At 38.3% G+C, this 21,490-nt stretch overlaps 2 protein-coding genes across 3 annotated transcripts in view; one reads left to right on the top strand and one right to left on the bottom strand.

Annotated features, from left to right (window-relative positions):
* RASSF8 (Ras association domain family member 8) overlaps positions 1–21,490 on the bottom strand; it is a 129,670-nt gene that overhangs the window by 72,510 nt on the left and 35,670 nt on the right. Inside the window, exons 1-2 of one of the 2 annotated variants that reach the window (XM_049694224.1) lie at positions 18,860–19,160; positions 16,246–16,342 (exon numbers count right to left, since the gene is read on the bottom strand). The exons of the other annotated variant lie outside the window; for it this stretch is intronic. The gene's annotated coding sequence lies outside the window, so the exon portion shown is untranslated. Of the gene's footprint in view, positions 1–16,245; positions 16,343–18,859; positions 19,161–21,490 lie in introns of those variants that run through there. 2 annotated transcript variants of the gene reach the window in all.
* DPPA3 (developmental pluripotency associated 3) lies at positions 17,500–18,745 on the top strand. Its single transcript, XM_033430318.2, is given in 3 exon segments — positions 17,500–17,912; positions 17,914–18,037; positions 18,414–18,745. Coding segments are annotated over 3 exon segments (585 nt in total). The 5' UTR covers positions 17,500–17,627; the 3' UTR covers positions 18,590–18,745.

Here is a 21,490-nt window from a genome sequence, read left to right as displayed (position 1 = left end):
GGCTGCTGGACTACAGATGCCAAGGACGCAATGCTGAAAAGGATTATCGGGCTCAACATAAACACATACCACAATCAATTAATTATGTCTGCTATGAACACAGGCAGCATACACACGTGACATATTTCACCATCCCTCCTACGGAAGCTGTTGGTTAAGAACACATTTTAGTGGTCAGACAGCCCTGGGTTCAAATCCTGACCTCTCTACATATTAGGTGTATGACCTTAGACAGATTACTAGCTTCCCTGGCTCTAAAATGGGAATAATAATCCTTAAATTCGTCAGAGCTAAGTTACAATGAACATGAAGACTTAAATACAACCTGGCATGCAGTAATTACTTTAAAATAGCTACTATTAGTAATGTTATAGGAGTTTGAGTCTTTCAGGGCTCATTAGTGACCGATCACTGAATGTGATCTTGAAAGGCAGGTCCCTGACCAAATCTGCTGCTGTGGTGAGTGAGCTCTCACTCAGCAAGTCACTGGATTTACAGCACCAGCCAGCTGTGGCTGCATCTGCTGAGCAGAGGCACCGGCAGCTCACGCAGGGCACACGGACACAACTCCATGAAGCAACCAAGGGCCAGGGCCATCCTCTCATATTCCCCAAACCAATGCTACAGGTCTGAGGTCTGTCCACGCAATACAGAAATGTGCCATTTACTCAGAATGAGGTTTAGGAAAATAATGGTTACAAAAATAGAACCTTTTTACTCTTCCTGGGACCACTCACCTACCTACCAAGTATGGGATAGGAACTGGTAATCACACTCTTCTAAGAATTTCAGAGTCTTAATCTAGGCCTACTCAACACCAGCTGCAGTGAAAGAAAACAGACTTCAACCAACATGAAATCTACTTTAATGACAAAGTATATATATATATATATATATATATATATATATAAAATGAAGAAAAGACCTTAAAAATTTTAAAGCTAGATAGAAAATGCTTATGATATATAACCAGGAGAATGAACAATATCACTAAAAGGAAACTAGATCCTTTTATTATAAAAAGTAGTTTTCAACAGCTAAAAACAGTGTCAAATATTACAATATTGCTTGAAATTCTGACTCCATGATTATGATTTCTAATTAATAGGGTTGGCTACTACTCCAGGTCTTATTACAGTATATGATTTTACTGAGCCTGAGCGAATCTGATTGGAAAGCAATGAAAATGGAAAGACATAGGATTTAGAGTCAGCAGACCTTGGTTCACTACTTATTTTAACCTTTTAACCCTGAACTTCCTTAAACTCCTGGATGCTCATCTCTCCATCTGCAGAATACTCATAAGACTATTTCCCTCTTTAGTTTGCTGTGCGCATCAAACTAGACTCTTCTACTTCAAAGTGTTATACAAACGCTAAAATGCTGTCCCACCAGGTGACTATTGCTAGAGAAGCCACACCTTACCATGGGTGTATGAAACAGATTTGGATTACTGGGAACAGGAGAGAAGCTGGGAGGGCAGTGCCGTGGGCACACCACACAAGAATAAGTCTGCTCTCATTACTGGGCACAACTGCCAAGCTCCCTGAGGGCGAGACCATGCCAACACAGGCCCTGTGGATAACAGGCTACTGACTGCACGGAAATCTCACCTTTTTTTTAAATTCTGGAGATAGTTTCCTTTAATTTGGTTCTTTAAATCTGGGTGGAGGGACCGAGCATGAAGATGGACAAACACATGAAATAAAATATCATGGACAAAGAACGCCCAAGAAGAAACAAATCTGGATACTAATCATAGGCCCCACCCATTTTTAAAAATCCAACTCACTCACATGGTTAGTAAAGATATAAATAAATAACAAAATAATATATGAGCACAGTTATGTTTAGGTGTCAAGAGTGATATATATAGACATGAGGCCAGATGGGAAGATGTCTTCTATTCCTCCATCTTCAGAAATACAAGAAGCTGTTTACAGCCATTGAAAAAAGGCTAAATAACTACAGTTCACAGAGCCAACACTCAAGCATTCATTGCCGGTTATAATGCTATTTGGGGAAGAAGCGGAGATTGAGTTTCCTCACTTTTAAAATACGAAATGCCTGACAGTTTTTCTTAAAGTATTAACAAGTGCTAAGTGCTTTGAATGTATCAATTTATTTAATTCTCATAATAATCTTTAGAGACTGGTACTATTATTGTCCCTACTTTTTAGAAGAGGAAACCATGCCACAGAGAAGTTATAAAACTTGCCCAAGATCACACACCTCATGAGGGGAAAAGCCAAGACCTGAATCTAGGCAGTCTGCAACCTTGAATTAATATATACTCTACCATCTAATAAAATAAACAATTAAGCAGAATATATACTTGTCTCAAAAAGCATCTCCTAAAGGCCTACTATTGCTACATGTATGATAACAAAACCTTTAAAGACACTAGATTTAAACAGAAGTCCATGGGTCATCTCCATTTATTACTTAATTAATGTCATCACATTTATTTGACTCAGGTGCTTGTGGGATTGGACGTAAAAAGGAAGCAAGGGCCTAGGAGAGTAACTACCACTATCAAAAATAATATTGCTCATCTGGGAAATATCTAACTAATCTATTCCAGTCTTCATAAACAGGATTGATCCTAACCAGTCTCCCTTGTATTCCCAGTCCCTGGCCTCGTAGGGATCCAACAGTCCCTTATGTTGCCCCTTGTCTATCCAAAGGCTCCAATCAACTATCTCCTGCTCTGCCATCACCAACAACAGAATTTTGCAGCCCAGAAACACTTTTCTTCTTCATCAAGTCCTCTTTATGTTGGTTCCAGTGGATGAAGTCGACTAGACGTTAAGGGGGAAGAGGAATATCTGACTAACTAAAGCACATTAAATTCATCTCCAACTGGTAGTATGAGAAGAGATAATTAGGGCAAAGAGCTTTCCTACTGTCCCTTGAACAAATCACAGTGCCCATTCTCAGGGCTGGGGGAATTCAGGGGTGGCAAGCAAGGCACACAATGTAAGGAGGCATCATTGTCAAGTGCCAATACTACCTGCACGCCTCTGAGAGTGAGTGCATCCTTACATGTTGCGCCCTCCTAGGTGCCTCACTTTACTTATTCTAAAGACCTTGCACCATTCTGCCTGCAAGTCAAAACGGTTAAGATGGTCCCAGTGGACAGGAAGGAAAAACTTTAGCTGCTCTCTGGTCACTGCCTAAGGAGAAGCGACTGGTTCTACCTTCCCTTCTAATTTTCCAATGATTTCTAATTTAGTTTCTGGCTAAAATCTAAGCTCTTGTTTGGTGGCTGACCAACTTTCCTAAACAAAAAAGAAACACTAGTGAGTGAGAAAGCCTCTGGCCCCAGGGCCTCAAAATCTATTAGGTATCAGTTAGCTCTTCCAGGGTTACGGCAATCAGCTGCCTGAGTGCTACAACCACAAGAGCCCCGTAGGGGGCCAGGGTGCCGGCCTGCCCATATCTGCTCCAACATCACCACTCTGTCCACTGACTTCTTTACTGGATCAGAGAATAAACCAGTAGCTACCTTACCATCTGAAAAACAGCAACAACAAAAAACAAAAACAGCTTTCTTCTGCTCCCACTTTACCCACTACCTATCCTTCATTTCTTGTCCCTTTTCATTTTCTTACCTCCCACTCTACTGAGCCCGTTCCTGTCAGGCTCTTACCCCCATACTCCACCAAACCCCTTCATCAAGGTCACCAACCACCTTCATGGCACTAAATCTAGAGTCAGTTACCCCCCCTCCTCCCAATACACTTTCTGCTTTTGGCTGCTAGGACACGGCACTCTCCTGGTTTTCCTCTGTCTTCACTGGTGTCCCTTCTCAACCTTCTCTTCCCTATGCTTTCCTACTGTCTGAGTGTCCCAAATCTGCCCTTGGTCCTCTACTCTTTCTACCCATATTCACACCCTGGGTGATCTCATTCAACTTACCACAACGTGAAATGCCATACACTTGACAATTCCCACATTCACATTTTTAGCTCACTTCAGCCTCACATCCAGATGCCAACTCAACATTGGCACTTGGACGTCCAGTAGGCAACTTGAACTCAACACGCCTCAGAAGGAACTCTTGATCTTACCTCCCTAATCTGTTGCACCCACACTCTTTCACCTCAGTTCAAACCACCCAGAATGCAGCCTTTTAGGTGCTTAGGCCAAAAGGCCTCCAGTTAATCTTGACTCCCCTCTCTCACTACCTAGCATCCAGTCTGTCAGGAAATCCTGCTGGCTCCACCTCTACCCACCCTGCCATACATACTCTCCTCTGAGTTACTCCAATAGCCTCCTGACGAGTCTCACTGCTTCCACCCGCGCTTCCTCCACCTCCAAATCTCCCATTCCCAACACAGAAGCCAGAAAAGAAGAGAAATATAACAGAGACAGGAACTTAAGTACGTAAATGACAAGACATAATGAAGTACAGTTGACCCTGGAACAGCATGAGTTTGACTGTGTGGGCCCATTTATATGCAGATTCTTTTTCAATAAGTACTACAGTACTACACGATCCACGGCTGGTTGAACTTGTGGATGCAGAACTACGGATACAGAGGGCCAGCTATGGGACTTCAACATCCTCAAATTTTGGTATCTGAGGCGTGCCCTGGAACCCCACGGGTACTGAGGGATGATACTCACACCTATATCCTGACTCCAACAGTTATAAGTGCAGGCTGCTAACAGGTACATTGATAGGAAACTCGAATACTACAAGGGGCACTGTTGTCTAGGACACAGTTTTTTAAGTCAGGGGACAACTCTTTTTCAAGTTCTGCATTAAGTACGCTTTCCCTTAATTTACATAATAGTTTCATTCCTGGGAAACTAATTGTATTTTAAGACAATGCAAAAGTGCTTTGTGTATGTGTTTAAAAAGTTAAGCCCAGTTGTGGATTTTCACTGGTAAAGCACAGTGGGCCATTCTTAAGTTTTTTGTGTGGGACTGACCTGTGCATGATAGGATGCCTGGCCTCTCTGTCACCCATTCACTAACTGCTGGTAGTACCTCTTCAATCACTGTAGCAACCAGTGATTGAATGTCCTCACAAATGGCATCGCAAATGTCCCAAACACTCTTGGTAGAGGAATCTCTCCTGCTTAGAAACACTAAGCAGGAAATAAGTCTACAATCCTATAGCATCTGCTGATTCATGGTTTGATCAAAAGAAGTGTGAGCAACATACTGAAAAGCACCAAGTGCCATCCATCTCGAGGAAGGGATTAAAATTTATTCAAGAATATCCTAATATATCCATCGGTTCTCAGCCCAGATAGTCCCCTTGTCCTAACACGTTGGTGAGCTTGGCTTTCTTGTGAGGTGGCGGTGGGATTATAATGGCTGGCAACTACACATGACACATAACTTGAAACCTTGGGAATTTGCTACTATGTAAATCCATTTTGCAGTATGGGGAAGTACCAGTGTGCAGGGAAGAACACTGGGCTGATTGGGAATCAAACGATCTGGGTTGTAATTCAGGCTCTGCAAACAAAGAGATGTATTTACCTATTTGACCGACCTTTACCTACGGGCTAGGCAGCACTGGGACCACAGAGAAGAACAGAGAATTTTTACCCTAGAGAAAGAAGTCTAGAGGGAGCAGATCAGTCCCCAAATGCGTCTTCCTTTCTTCAGCCTCAAATGTGAATCTTCAAAGTACCTTCCAAGTAAAAAATAAAATTAAGATTTTATGTATGTGCTTGCAAGATGCCATGGTGCTTCACAGGGAAAATACGAAATGACGCTGGCATGATGGTGCCAGAACTAAGGTAAAGTCACCCATGTGACATTATTTTGCTTTTCACGTGAGGATATAAATATAACATTACTATATGAAATTACTACTTGGTTAATAGTAAAAACCACTATTTATATTTCTGCTTTTTGATCGATATAGTGAAAAGATAGAGAGTATACATTCAAATGATCCTTGAAAGCAAAATGGGATAGAAACAGCAGTTAATACCAGCCTGTTTTCCTGAAAGCATTACTATTTGTTGTATCAAAAAAGTACAATCTTTAATCATTTCATCCGTCACACAATTCCCATTCTGACAAGGCAAAATTTGCAAAGAATCTGCACAGCAAAACTGTCCAGTGGCTGGAGCAGCTAACAGGAGAAAATGTTAAAGTGAAAGGAATATTAAATCAATGGCCTGGAAACAGTATAGCTTTGAATGTTATCTATTCATACCTAGTTTTTAAAGTGAGAATATTTTAAAGTAGCAATATCCTTTTGAAGAATAAAGATATGTTAAATATTTAATTTCTTGAGACTATAAAGAAATTATCAAGAATAAAAAGTGTGAATAAATTTTCTCCTTACAGAAATATCTGAAGTTTAGGTTACTCCAAACCATCAATATTTCTACTTATCCTTCAACTAGAACTTTGTTTACTTATAAATAATTTTGATCCTTTCAATTACCATAAAGCCCAGAGCCCCTAAAAGAAAAGCTTGTTTCTATCAAACTAGAATAAGAATCCTGTTTTTTCTTTTTAACATCTTTATTGGGGTATAATTGCTTTACAATGGTGTGTTAGTTTCTGCTTTATAACAAAGTGAATCAGTTAAGAATCCTGTTTTTTAAAATCAGCCATCTCCTTCCCATCTATATTCATATTCACACCAAGATGTACTTGTTTATCTCCAAACACATCATGCTCCTTATGTGCCTTTCTAGATTTTGCATATGCTATTTCCCAGGCTATTTTAGAAGGCCTTCTGCTGCCTCCCTAAAGACCTACTCACTTTTAAATACTCAGCTCAAATGATCTCCACAAGCATCTCTCCTTAACCTCTGCAGTTACATTACTTCCCCATGTGCTCCCATAGCACCTCCTTCATTCCACTGGTGTGTAATTTATAACATGACCATAACCATTCACCACCTGTCTGTCTATCCCCCAGTAGACTGTAAGCCAAAAGACTGGGCAGTACCATGTCTAAAAGAATTGCTAATGAAATGAACAGCTATGGAAAATTATGGTGAAAGGCTCTTATCCTTCTGCAAAAGATCCAAACCTTAAGGTCTACTACTTCCTCCAGATTTGTGTTATTTATTTATTTTGCATATTGATTATTTATTTATTTGGCTGCGTTGGTCTTAGTTGTGGCACACGGGATCTTTTGCTGCAGCTCCTGGGCTTCTCTCTAGTTGTGGTGGGCGGGCTCCAGTGCGCTCCGGCTCAGTAGTTGCGGCATGAGGGCTTAGTTGCCCCATGGCATGTGGGATCTTAGCTCCCCAACGAGGGATCGAACCCTAGTCCCCTGCATTGGAAGGCGGATTCTTAACCACTGACCACCAGGAAAGTCCCCAGATTTGTGTTATTTATAAATTAGTATAAGAAAATCAAATTTGGTATGTATATTATGTATATTATCAATTTTCAAGGTTGAGCTAACAGATTTTTTCCCAAGGGAAGAAATACATCTCTACAATTGATGTCCAAAACAAGTGCTTTTGATTCACACAACGTCTATTAAATGCATATGAACATTCATACTTAACAGATATTTACCAAAAAAAAAATTCCCCTATTTAGATTATGATTCATCCAAAAAATAGGAAGCACAAAAGAAAAAAAAAGCATACCACAGAGAGCTTATAGGGAAAGTAGGTGTGGTTACTGAACACAATTCATGCCTTTCAATGTCAAAAAGTGCTTAATTGAACAATATAGACTAAACCTCCACTGTAAACTGTGGAACCATGTGTGCAGTTAGTTATGATTGCCACCTACAATGTCCGGTCAAAAGAAACAGAAAGGAAGTATGAGAGGTAAGTGCATACGCAGCAGAAACATCTATACACAAAACTTATCCATCAGTGCCACTAAGGTAATTTGCACAGATGGCGAGGGGATTTAACAGGTATCCAATTTCCAGACGTATACTCCATGCTTTATGAGATCACAATTTCATTTCATCTTTATAGCCACCCTGTGAGATAGCTATTGTTAACCTCAATTTAATGATTTAATGATTTCTGATAAGCTCAGAAAGAAAAATGTGACCTCACTTGTCCCATGTCCCCCGTCTCACTCAATGGACAATGGCCTGAGTCCTCTGAGCCTGCACCACAAATCAGGCACTAGGGATACAAGTATACCCAGGGTGACCACTCATCCGGGTCTGCCTGGAACAGCAATGGTTTACATTGTTATCACAGCATAATTACCAACAGTACCATGTTTCACTCTCCAAAGTGTCTGGTTTGAACAATTATATAGTCTCCTTAAGTATAAAAGAGTGAAAGTCTACTTACATAAAAATATATCTAGCCTGTGTCTGAAACAAGACTGAAGCATTTGGGAAAAATGACACTATTTTAATAAAAATGATGACAGCTATCATTCATTGAATTTTTTATATACAAAATCCTTTACGTATATAATTTATTCTTACCCAACATTCAAGTGAGAAAACTGCATTTTAGAGAATTCAAGGTCACACAGTTAACAATGGGTTAAGCTGACTGGTACCCAGATTGATGAATACTGATGATATGTGGCAATTTCTGAAACTACAGACACACACAGCTCTTTGGGACATCCTGGAAGGAAGGGATAAGCATGAAGTGAGGGGCCAGGAAGGCTACCAAGGGTGTCTTTCTTGCAAAGTGAGTCTCTTTCCTCTAACTCCTTGGTCTTTAGTGGAACCACTAAGTGGGGTTGTGTGCGCGTGTTTGAAATAGAAACCACTTTTAAAAGAAGCAGGTTTAACACTGGGCAAAAGTGAAGACCATAAACAGAGGCAAGTCAGACAGATGAAGGGATGCTCACTTGACACAGGACTCTAGACTGAGCAAGATCACGGGGAGATTTTCATAAGTTTTGAAACTGGAGGTTCAGGATAAGTTTCCCTAAATTTCTAAGAAGCAAGTACACCCCAGCTGAAATGTAAAAGAGAGGAAGAGTGAAAGAGACGGAGTGTATAAGTTCAGCTGTTGATAAAACATGGCATTACTTGGCAGTAAAAACTTTGTTTTTCCCATCTGATGTGAACCTTTTTTACTTGGTGAGACTATATGTTCCTTAAAAGCAGAAACCATGAACTCCATCCTCTTCTGTAACTTTCACAAAATCCACTTTAGATAACTGCCTTTGCAAAATTAGAAAGAGGGTTATAACATTATTACTACCTTAGTAGATCTTAAAAACAAAAAATGATTTTGTATATTCTCCCTATTGCATTCAGGTAGGCGTAGGCACTGCCTCAATTTACTGGGATAGAAACCAGGTAATAGAGAATGACTCTACTAAAACGATAGTCACCGGTGCAATCAGGAGGAGATGCGATCACAGTCTCACGTAATTACATACTAAACTCATTTTTACAAACTCAGACACATGGAAGAATGCAAACCAGCAATAAATATTCACTGAACTCTGACTAATTCAATGTGTAATCTGATCATCATATCTGCCTTTAAGATTATTCTGGCAATTAAAGGAGTCAACCTGCAAAGAATCCTGTGTAACACACACACACACACACACACACACACACACACACACACACGGCTACAAATTAAAAAAAAACATAAATACATGTTCTTTATACACGAAGATACCCAAGAAACTGTTAACAATCGTTACCTTTGATTAATGAAAGGTAAACAAATCCATTAGCATTACTGAAAAAAACAAGGTCACCATTAAGAGCCATATTCAGGAAAAACAGCACAAGTAAATTAAACAAAATAATACATAAGACTTGAGAGGCACAGTATCTCTGTGAAAGAGGAGACGGGATAGAAGGGAGACTGGTTATTTCCTAAAAATTCCTTAAATTTCCTGCTCAGATATAATCATTGTAAACAAAACAGTGGAGTCAATGGGGAAGTGGAGCAGAGATAAATAATAAATCAAAATATCTGGAATTAAAATAAATGTCCTAGTTCTCTCATTTAATCTATAAAGACTTTAACTTTGATTCAATGTCATTGGCAATCAATATTTGAACATTTAAGCTGCTGTGACACTTGATATAATAGGCACAGGGAAAGGGCTAAGATTTAAACCTAGGGACACACTGCTCTTTATCATTCCCAGGGATGCTGGACCCTACCCTTCCAGGGAACACGATCCCAGATACACAGGTATATACCACAGTCTAATATGAATGGTAGCCTGGAAATGCAGTCTGTTCAACCCTGCCCAGAGACTGATGATCTTGATTCATTACTTGACTCTGTGTATAGTCCATCTCAATAAATATATCTTTATGGTAATTTTTTTTCAATAAGGCATATGATGAAATCTTAGACATTTGGTCAATCTTAGATTAAAAAAATCTTTCAAATTTCTGAATACAAACACATTTGTTTTAGAGAATCTGTAATAATAATGTAATATTAATAATAATTATTATTTTCCTATAATTCTACCACTTGGAGATAATCATCAACACTTTTGTATATTACCTCCTTGTTTATTTTCTGCATAATTACAGTTAAAAAATACAAGATTATAATTTATATTACATCCTTATGCTGTCACTTTTTAAATTACTATCATTTTTCCATTCATTAAATAGTAAAAAATAAAACTATCTACAGATAAAGAAGTAGGTAGACAGACAGACAGATTCCATTATTGGCTACAGAGTACTAGTCTACCTTCTAGGTGCATTATATGAGCATTTTGATCTTTCTTACTTCTCCCACTGCCAACATTACGAATTACATGTGTCTGTTACATTTTATTGTAAAATTAAAAATTACATTTTATGATGTTACTGTTTACAGGTCACTCATATATATGTCATGTTTTTTTACTCTTTAATAATGTGATATACTAAATATATTAAAATTAAACAAATCTTTAGATCTACATCTGTTTGTATTCTTTTTTTTTTTTTTTCTGCAGTACGCTGGCCTCTCACTGTTGTGGCCTCCCCCGTTGCGGAGCACAGGCTCCGGACGCGCAGGCTCAGCAGCCATGGCTCACGGGCCCAGCCGCTCCGCGGCATGTGGGATCTTCCTGGACCGGGGCACGAACCCGTGTCCCCTGCATCGGCAGGCGGACTCTCAACCACTGCGCCACCAGGGAAGCCCCATGTTTGTATTCTTTTTTAAACTAGTAGGAACTACTAACTAATTTTTATTTTTATTTTATACTGCAGTATAGTTGATTAGCAATGTTGTGTTAGTAGCAGGTGTACAGCGAAGTGATTCAGTTATACATATACATGTATCTGTTCTTTTTCAAATTCTTTTCCCATTTAGGTTATTACAGAATATTGAGCAGAGGTCCCTGTACTATACAGCAGGTCCTTGTTGGTTACCTATTTTAAATGTAGCAGTGTATACATGTCAATCCCAGACTCCAAAGAAGACATACAGATGGCCAAGAGGCGCAAGAAAAGATGCTCAACAACGCTAATTATTAGGGAAATGCAAATCAAAACTACAGTGAGATATCACTTCACACGAGTCAGAATGGCCATCATCAAAAAGTCTACAAACAGTAAATGCTGGAGAGGGTGTGGAGAAAAGGGAACCCTCCTACACTGTTGGTGGGAATGTAAATTTGTACAACCACTATGGAGAACTGTATGGAGGTTCCTTAAAAAACTAAAAACAGAGCTACAAACTAATTTTTTAAATTGGGTGTTGATTATTTTCTTACTGATCTTAAGTAGTTCTTTACATATGGGTATTAACTTTAGTTATATATATGATAATATATATATACATTATATAGAATACTTTTTGTGATTTGACATATGCAAATTTCAATTATTTTATTTTTAATGTAATTACATATATGAATCATTCCTTTTTAAATCTTTGCATCTGTATTTTAGTTTAACTTTCCCTAAACCCAAAATCAGATATTTATGAACATTCTCTTCTAGTATATTTATTACATTTTTATATTTATAATTTTTAATCAATAAAACATTCTTCTCGGCTTTCTATTCTGTTTCAAGTATTTGTCTACTTTATCAACATCATATTATTATTATTTTTTACAGTTGGAGAATATAGCCAATATTTTATAATAGCTTTAAATGGAGTATAATCTATAAAAAAAAGGAATCACTATACTGTACATCTGAAACTAACATAATATTCTAAATCAACTATACTTCAATAAAAAAATTCTGTCTTTGACTTCTGATAACTTGACTATAATGCATCTTTCTGTGGATTTCTTTGGGATTATTTTATTTGGGATCCTTTTTCTGTGTGAATTTTTGAATTTTATTTATTTTTTTATACAGCAGGTTCTTATTAGTTATCCATTTTATACATTAGTGTATATGTGTCAATCCCAATCTCCCATTTTAATTACTATCTTTATATAAATATGTTTTGGCTCTTATCTTATAAATACGAAATTCAGAATCACTGACCTGTGAAAATTTCCTGCTGAGATTTTGATTATATTAAACTTACAAATCAATATAAAGAGATCAAAAATAATTAATGAATTGTCTTCCATACTGAGTCTCTGCACCCTGAGAGAAAAGTTTAATGGTTTTCTTCCTAAATACCATTCGCATTTCTCACGAAGTTTAATCCTCAGCATACTTTTTGTTGCGACTATGAATGGGCTCCTTTTTTCTCACATTTTGGAACTAGTTATTATTACTATATACATCATGATATTTCCATTATTTACAATGGAACTTTACTACATTCTATTATTTTTAGTTCAGCGTCTTTGTGATTTTTTTCATTATCTACAAAGAATTTTATCCTCCTTTCCAACAGTTCTTTCTCTTACTCCTTTTTCTTTTCTTAATACACTAACTAGATATTTCAAAGCTACGTTAGATTGTAATGATGACAGCTGGTATGTTGCTAACTCTAACAGGAGATAAAATTTTTGTGTTTCACCATTATTAGTATTTAGGCTATTAATAGCTGGATCCCGATTTTGTTTATAAAATTATAGATACTTCCTACAAAATAGAAAGAGTAAATATCTTGAAACTGTGAGATAATGGGTGATTTTATTTTCCTTCACATTTTCACAGTTATCTAGGATTTCTAAATCTACCTTTCTATATTTTAGAATTCAAATTTTATTGATTTACGCTTTTAAAAACATCATCCATTTGATTAAGTTTCTCAAACATATGTGGAAAAGATCTACAAAAGTATTATTAGTTTTCAATTACAGATAACTACAGTTAGATCCCATAACTGCTAATTTTGTATATATTTGTAAAATCAGACTAGCCACAAACACTTCCAATTTATTTTCCAAGTTTCCTAAAATGAATGGACACACACATCCTTAACTCACTATTTCTCTTAATGTTCCTTGCTTCAGGAGAACATTTTTAACTCCAAATAATCTTGGTTAGCAATCAGTATCTTGCAGAAGGCAAGAGAGAAGCAAACCCTAAAAAGTTTTCTCTTTAGAAATAACATTGTACTGTTCCTTGTAAAAGACAGAAAATCTAAAGATAATGTCTGGATACAAATTTCTCAAGGTAAACTTATTCTGCTAACAAAAAAGATACTTCATCCTTTTTATTAAAATACATTCATGCTTATTAAGACTATAGTACGAGATGCCATAAAATAAAATATTAACAATTTGATATAGGAAATTCATAACATTCCCAGAGTTCCATGAAAACCAGATTCTAATACTGTTAATATTAAGACTGGGATGTTAATAAATGTTTGTGGCAATCTCTTCAAGTCTTCATCAAATCCTGTTTCTTTCATATTTCGTTAAGTAACCACTATACTGAACCTGTCTTACCATCTGAAATAGTTTGAGATACATTATCAGAAAAATATATCAACTTCCAATATAAGCAGCTAAATTTTTCATTTTTACTCTACCAGGGAAGTTTCATAGCGCTAAAAAATGCAAACTGCTACCCATTTTCTAAAAACAGAAATGAAATAATTAGGTCACAATAGATGGCTTTTTTCTTAGAGAGAAAAAAAAAGATGATGATGAATGCAACTGGAATGTTTATTGTCACTGAAATTCTTCAGGCCTGGATTCCAAGTACATGTCTTGATGCAGGTTACTATGACAACTTAAATTACAGAAAATATCTCCCCTTCTATCAAGTTGTTTTCTCCACAAGGCCATTTCAAGCCTCCTAAAATCTGTATGCATGGATTACTTATAACAACAAAAAACATCTCTTCACAAGTTTTATTCAGAAATGCCCCCATCTAAACCCTTAAAACCAAGAACAAGCGTATAAAAATAAATTCCATTAAATCTACACGGGACAGAAAACCTAACCTGAAAATACACGTACAAAGCTTAAAATATAAAATGTTGAGAGTACTCTGAAACTACTCCCCATTATCAGAAGCACAGGGTGTATTACCACCATATGCTTCATTACAGAAACTATGGGAAATCACTTGCAAGGCAGTTGTTAAAGAAGATTATAGAACTAAGCCTTGTTTACCATTATTTTCCCCTCACTAATGCTTTTTCCAGGAAAGTACCAGAAAAGGAGGGTGGGAGAATATTGCAGTCCTATTTAGAACAGAAAGAGAAACAAATAAGCAATCTGTAAAATCTAAACTTGTTTTACCTAATCTGTCTTTTACACAAAACATGGGCTTTATGGTTTGCTCTCACACAGCTTCAATTTTATAAACCTAACAAAAATGCCTTGTGATAACAGTGTGAATTATTCTCTATCCTCATTCTCTAAGAGAAGAATGGCTTGGGAATAATTGCATCACTATGGAGAAATGTGATTTAGTACAGATATTCTGATTTTAAGACAGTAAAAATTTAAAGTAGCTCCTTAAAAAAAAAAAAGGTAGTTTTACAATGTAGCAATACTAAGAATTTTCAATGCTGGTTTTGCTGCTCATCAAAGTTAACATAACTAAAAATTAAATGCTTCCTTTTGAAAGGCTTAGGGAACTCATATACCCTGTTGGTATGAGTAAACTGGCTCAGTATCCAGAACAGGCAAAAAAGTTTTGTAAGTTCAAACAAAGCTTTATTTAAAAAAGAAAAACAGAGCAGTATGCTAAATACTAAAGGAGTCTCTTTGCTGTTGAAGTCAAGAATCAGACTGTTACCGAGCATTTGAGAATAGCAAAAAATGAAAACTCCTCAGCAGTAAACTCCACGCAACTCACATACCTCTCTCCTACCTGTATTAGTAAATAAGTACTAGTGTTCCAAGAGAAACAAAATAACTGAAGTGTTCAAAGCTAAATCTAAAATTTCAGTGACTATCCAATCATGGAGGAGAACTTTGGTCAATGGAGCTACAGAATACATTTTTTCCTTATGCTTTTCTTCTTTTGACTGTATTACAGATAGCAGGGCTCAACTAGGATTTTTCAGCTCTCACATGGACGCAATGAAATCACCTTATTAGAATCAGACTATCTTTTATTCTCAACACTTGGAGACTTTTAGTCATGGTTTTCCCTAATGCCCGAGCAACGTAACAGAGTCCACAGGAGAACTGAACCAGTGAGGATATGAACTTGTGTTTTTAGGAATCCGCTCCTTCCACAGAGTCTAGCAATTACTAGAAGGCACTAAGGGGAAACTAATTTATGTGAGACCTTCAGAATTCATCATCTGGGCAAAAATGCAAGCACATAACTTTTGCAAGTGAGGGACTAAGGAATTTATGTGACAGCACACTGGTTGGTGCCCTTAAAGAGTTTATTCACCTGTAAAATGTGAACAGTTTATTCATAAGTCATTCACTTACTACAAACAAGGTCAAATTATTTCCCCTCCTGAGACCAGTAAGTCACTTTAATGTTCAAGAGACAAGAGACTATACACATCAAGCATATAAAAAGCAATTGGAGAATAATTTAGTTGTATATTCCCTCCTCAAGGGATTTTGTGCCCCCTTTATTTAATGAAGCCTATTATTGACACTGTTAGAGATGGAAGTTCAAACTACAGGATATATTTCAGACTTACCAAGACCTTCTAACCTTTCACTGTTAGACATACTCCACTGTTTTAAAAGAGGCTGCCGATTTAAAGCATTAGTAGAACAGTGCTCAGGGAGCCCAAGACTGGTGATACACCAGTTTGCAAAATTTTGCCTCAGACGCCAAATTTGAATCTCGAATTTGTAACATAGTGGCAACTACTGCTAACTACACTTTGTACTTATTTAAATAAAGGGTTTATAAATGATGATTCACCAGTGAACACAATCTCTGAAAGTCTCCCAAGACTTTGAAAAGTTTTCTTAAAAAAGTCACTGTAAGTGATACACTTCTAGGATGTATGCAAGGAGTACAAATTTTCAGACTCACCTTGCCGTGCTGGAGTCCCCAAGTGGGAGCAGTGTGAGGTAGTCTTGAGGAAGGGTAGAGCACCAGACAGGTATTCTAGGAGGAGCTACACAGGCACCTGAAAAGGTACACAGTGTCCTTAGAGTCCTGGCTAATTTTTATCTTAGAAATGCTACATCACCCCATTTTAACTTCTAATCAAAGAGCAAAATACACAAGCTTTTAGCTTCAAATGGTTTTTCCAAAACAATTTTTTCTCCCCTCTTGGGCCCTCTCCGCTAGTCATTTGAATTGCAGTACTTGTGGGGTAGATTTGTTTGGTTTGGTTTGAATTAGTATTTTTGTGCCTTTGAAAAAGGAATTTTAGTTGTTTCTTTAAAAGGTTGTTTGATGGGCCCATGGTGTTCTAGGAAAGACTTTGTGCCTTCTTTTTCTCCTGACCAAAGTTCCCTGCAATACCACAATAATTTCTTGAAAGCAGTTTAGCAGTCAGACGTTTGGAAAATTGCCTAAAGCCAGGGCCTAAAAATGAAGTTGAAGTTGAAGAGAACTCAGGTTTTCAGTCTTAAAAAATAAAAACAAAAACATGCCGCATTCTTCCTTGGTGAGTACAACTGACAACCATTGGCTAACCTAAGAAAGAGGGTAACTTGGCACCAGTTCTTTTGACCATTCTATTGCATGATACTGTGAGAATGTGAAACTCTGCCATGACATTAGTTATAAAGAAAGCCAAAGAAAGAAATCTTGGCCACAAGACAGGAATTGACGCAATTCTTATGTCTGCCACATTCAGACTATGCCCTTAATGCAGATGTTTCTTCATTTATTTATAGAAAGGTTTACTTTAGTAACAAGACCATCCTCCATTAACCATATTTTTTTAATATACCAAGACACTGAACTACTTTTATTATGAATAGGAAACACCACCCCCAAAAGTGAACAATCCTTAAGTTCTTAGCTATGAAATAATATGAAATATCAAATTAGAAATAGTGTAAGGGGATTTCCCTGGTGGTACAGTGGTTAAGACTCCATGCTCCCAATGCAGGGGGCCTGGGTTTGATTCCCGGTCAGGGAACTAGATCCCACATGCATGCCACAACTAAGGAGCCCGCGAGCCACAACTAAGACCCGGCACAACCAAATAAATAAATATTAAAAACAAAAATAGTGTAAGGAGAAAGAACTGGTGGACCCCAAGTGTGATGCAAGCTATCAGAAAATATATACATTGGTTGGATTCTTCTCTCGCCATGGTGTGTCAGCTTGGATTTTTCTCCCTCTTTCTTAACTCTATAGTTCTTCCAGGCTACTTTGTAGCAATGTGAATCTAAAGCATCACCTTCCACTGGAACCCAAAGGTCTAGGAGGAGCTTCAAGCTGTGACAAGACTCCTAATGGATTCATCTGAGGTTAACCCAACCTGGACCCTGGAGTCTCCTCAAATGTCCATTGATGAAAATTCCCAGGCAATTCCAGTTGCCTCTCAACCTATCCCTGAAGTGTTAATAAAGAACCTCTGTAACTTGACGCTCAACCCTAGTATCAAATTGTCATTCATTCTACCAGAATGCCTACCTCAACCAACTGGGTGGTTACTTGGTGAAAACATACCCTATAGGAGAGGGGTGAACACTGTGTTAACTGATCAGAGAGATAAGATGGAGGGGCTGATCCAATCTATTAAAAAAACGCTATGGCAAAGGAGTTCCTTGGTCTGACTCTCAAAGAGAACCACAGCAGAATGACACTGAGACTTGATCAAGAGAGCAAAGATTTAGATGTAGCTGTCGTTTTTGCCGGTTTCGTAGAGATCCTTCTGAGGATAATTTTTTAAATTAATTAATTAGTTAATTATTTATTTATTTTTGGCTGCATTGGCTCTTTGTTGATGTGAGTGGGCTTGCTCTAGTTGTGGCAAGCGGGGGCTACTCTTCTTTGTGGTGCGCGGGCTTCTCATTGAGGTGGCTTCTCTTGTTGCGGAGCATGGGCTCTAGGCACGCAGGCTTCAGTAGTTGTGGCACACGGGCTCAGTAGTTGTGTCTTGTGGGCTTTAGAGCCCAAGCTCAGTAGTTGTGGCACACGGGCTTAGCTGCTCTGTGGCATGTGGGATCTTCCCGGACCAGGGCTCGAACCCGTGTCCCCTGCATTGGCAGGCGGGTTCTTAACCACTGTGCCACCAGGGAAGCCCTCTGAGGATAATTATGAGAATTATTACAACAATAAGTATTACAGTAATTATTATGACAGACACAGAGTTGAAGGAGCCATAAACCTTATTCTTGTACTATTTTTTCACGCTGGTAATTTTAGGATCGTTATGAAGCAGCTTGGGAAAGACTGTGTACCAGTATTTTGATATCCTATAAGTTCTGTGATGTCTTTTTTTCTTGCATCTCTTTTCTACCTTAATACAGTAACTTATAAGGAATCTATGTAGCTTGCATTTGAATGACTTGAATATACTTTAGTTCCACTTTGTGAAACAAATTAACTTGTGTGGAAGGAAAGTGAAGAAAACGTTGGGTGACTTGGCCACAGCACTGTTAGAACAGCATGTTGAATTGTAACAAAAATTTTTGATGTGCTGTTTTGAAAAAAAAAAAAAAGAAAATAAATACATATATACATTTCAAACACAACTGAGGAAGCGGGAAGTCAGTCCAAAGTTTTCCCTTCCAGAGCCGGGTTCTCCCTGCTCAGCTTCTACAGCCCTGGACGGAGACACTGTTTCCAAATCTGGTTACTAGACAAGTACTTCATATAAGTTAATAGTTGTTATAAAAATGCCATTCATTTCCAGATTACTTTTTCCATGGTGTTATAGCTGCGAGTGCAAAAGTGCATTAGTGCAAGCTTCCAAGTTTTAAAAGAGAGAGAGTAGCAGTCACATTAAAATATTTTTCTAATGAAAATGAACAGGCTTTAAGCCAACTAGATACCATAGAATTCCTGTTTCATCCTCTTCTATTAGATGGGTTAGAGCCATCTGGCTTCAACTAGACCTACCTCCTAAAGAAGCTAGAAGACAGACACATTTGAAGCTGATGCACCTTTGGTAAAAGAGCCTGTCCACGGACCATTATAGCACCCAAAAAGTGAGGAAGGGTCAACTCTGCTGGGAGAGAGGACTGGCAGAGGACTGGGTGGCGAATTCAGAGCCATGTGAGAAGAGGCGAAATAGACTCACCACCCTGATTCCCACCTTGGGCCTAGAAGCTATCTGGAATCCAGTTTGGTTGGCAAAGGGATTCTTATTTATCTAATTCAAAATTTCTTTTCCTATCCATCTTTTCTTCTTTAAAGCCTCACCAGTCTTTTAAGTTTTGTTTTCAAGGAAGTTTTTTGGAAATGGGAAGTGGGCACCTGAAAAGTAGTTTCTAGAATTGACATAATCGTTATCTTCTTTTGTCCATAAAATAACGTTATCACTACCAGAGCCAGACATTTAAAAGCCAAGATGATTATGGTGCTTATTCCCTCATATATAATTCAAAATGACACTAACTTACATATATGCTGACATTAAAATCTCTCCTTTTCAGATTTTTATAACAGTAAAATTCTGGATGAGTCGAGGCTCTTTAGGATAGGACGGCATGTGTCCTAGTTCTGCCGGTGGCCTAGGAATGTGGGAAATGCCACACCCGACAGGAAGGACTCAGTCCTCAGGACTCAGCTCTGATAAACCTCTCCTCACCTCTCTAGTCCCCAGTGAGGTCTCAATCGTCTTCCCACCAATTACTGCAACCATCCTAACTATTCAACCCATCGTCCACCCTTTAGCCAGACCACTTTAAAAAAGCAAACAAAAAAAGAACAAATCCTATCATTCTAGTGTTTTTAAAAGCCTCCACCAAAGAAGTTCAAACTTCTTTTGTTTGGCCCGTAACTGCAGTGACAATATTTTCCTCACTGCAAATACAGACGTAAGATCTGGCAACTGTGAGAGTACTCACAGAGGCGGTAAGAAAGCTGAGATTTAAACTGGGGTGCTCTCAGAGAGTGGACAACGTCCCGGTGCTCTACATGAGCCTCTCTGCATCCTCACAGAGGATGCCGCTAGCTCATTTCCAGACACCCTCCCGAAGCCACCACATGACGTGCCCAGCCTCACCCATGGCTCAGCCTCTCGGCCTCTAGCCCTCCTTCATGCTGGTGTCCCGTGCCGAGGCCCCACCAACTCACCCTCCAAGAGACTACCCAAAAGTCTCCCAGCCCCTGGAACCTTCCCTCATCCAAACTGATCATTCCAGGTACTCGCAAGTGGCTGGCTAACACTACTCACTGGCACTGCTTCCTAAATCCCCACAGCCTGATGAGGTAGGCAGGCTGTAATAAGGGAAGATCGGGAAAGAAAACTCAATAGAAAGGTTAAATAACTGGTCCAAGGTCATATAGCTAATAAGTAGGGGAGCCAGGAGCTGAACTTAGGCAAACGGACTTCAGAGCCCATGACCTTCAACAACCGACCTCACCATCTCCACTATGTATCTCTACTGTAATATTTAGCACAGATTATAACAAACTGTTGGCTCTGCTTGAGGGCAGAGACCTTTTGCACTGATATTGCCTAGCACATCAGAGGTGCTCAGTAAATGTCAACTGAGGGCTCAATGAATTCAGAGGGTTTTACAGAATGGTAACGGGTTGTTGAGAGGTGCTGAGCTTATCATCAGTGAAAGCCCTGCCTAGCTAAACGATTTCTTTTACCTAGATATAATTCTATGACTACATCTCTGAAAAATAGGTATTATATAAGCAATTGAAATGGACCAATAATCAACTTATACCAACATGTGCAATTTGGGAAAAAAGGGATAAAAATTGGAAACCTCTACATTCCAATAATTATATTATTTTTGTTAAAGTTAAAATTAAGGTTATTTAAACATCCACTGGACACTTCTAAATATGTGTAAGGATCAGACATTCTCCTACTTTGGTAGCCAGCCTCCAAGATAATCCCCAAATATCCCTGCCTCCTGGTTTTCATATCCTTGTGTATTCTCCTCCCACATGAGTGGAGTTAACTTGTAGAGCCAGTAGGATATTGTGGAAATGATGTGTGACTTCCAGACTAGGTCATAAAAGACTATGCAGCTTCCATGTTGCTCTCTTTGATCACTTATTCATGTTATACAGACATTCAAGCAACCCTATGGAGAAATCCACGTGGTAAGGAACAGAGAGGCCTCCTGCCAATAACCAGTTCAAATTTGCCAGGCTTGTGAGCAAACCACCTTGGGAGTGGATCTTC

This window comes from Orcinus orca, chromosome 11 (assembly GCF_937001465.1).
Source record: "Orcinus orca chromosome 11, mOrcOrc1.1, whole genome shotgun sequence".
Lineage (NCBI taxonomy): Eukaryota > Metazoa > Chordata > Mammalia > Artiodactyla > Delphinidae > Orcinus > Orcinus orca.
This window is presented reverse-complemented; position numbering and strand designations above follow the sequence as displayed.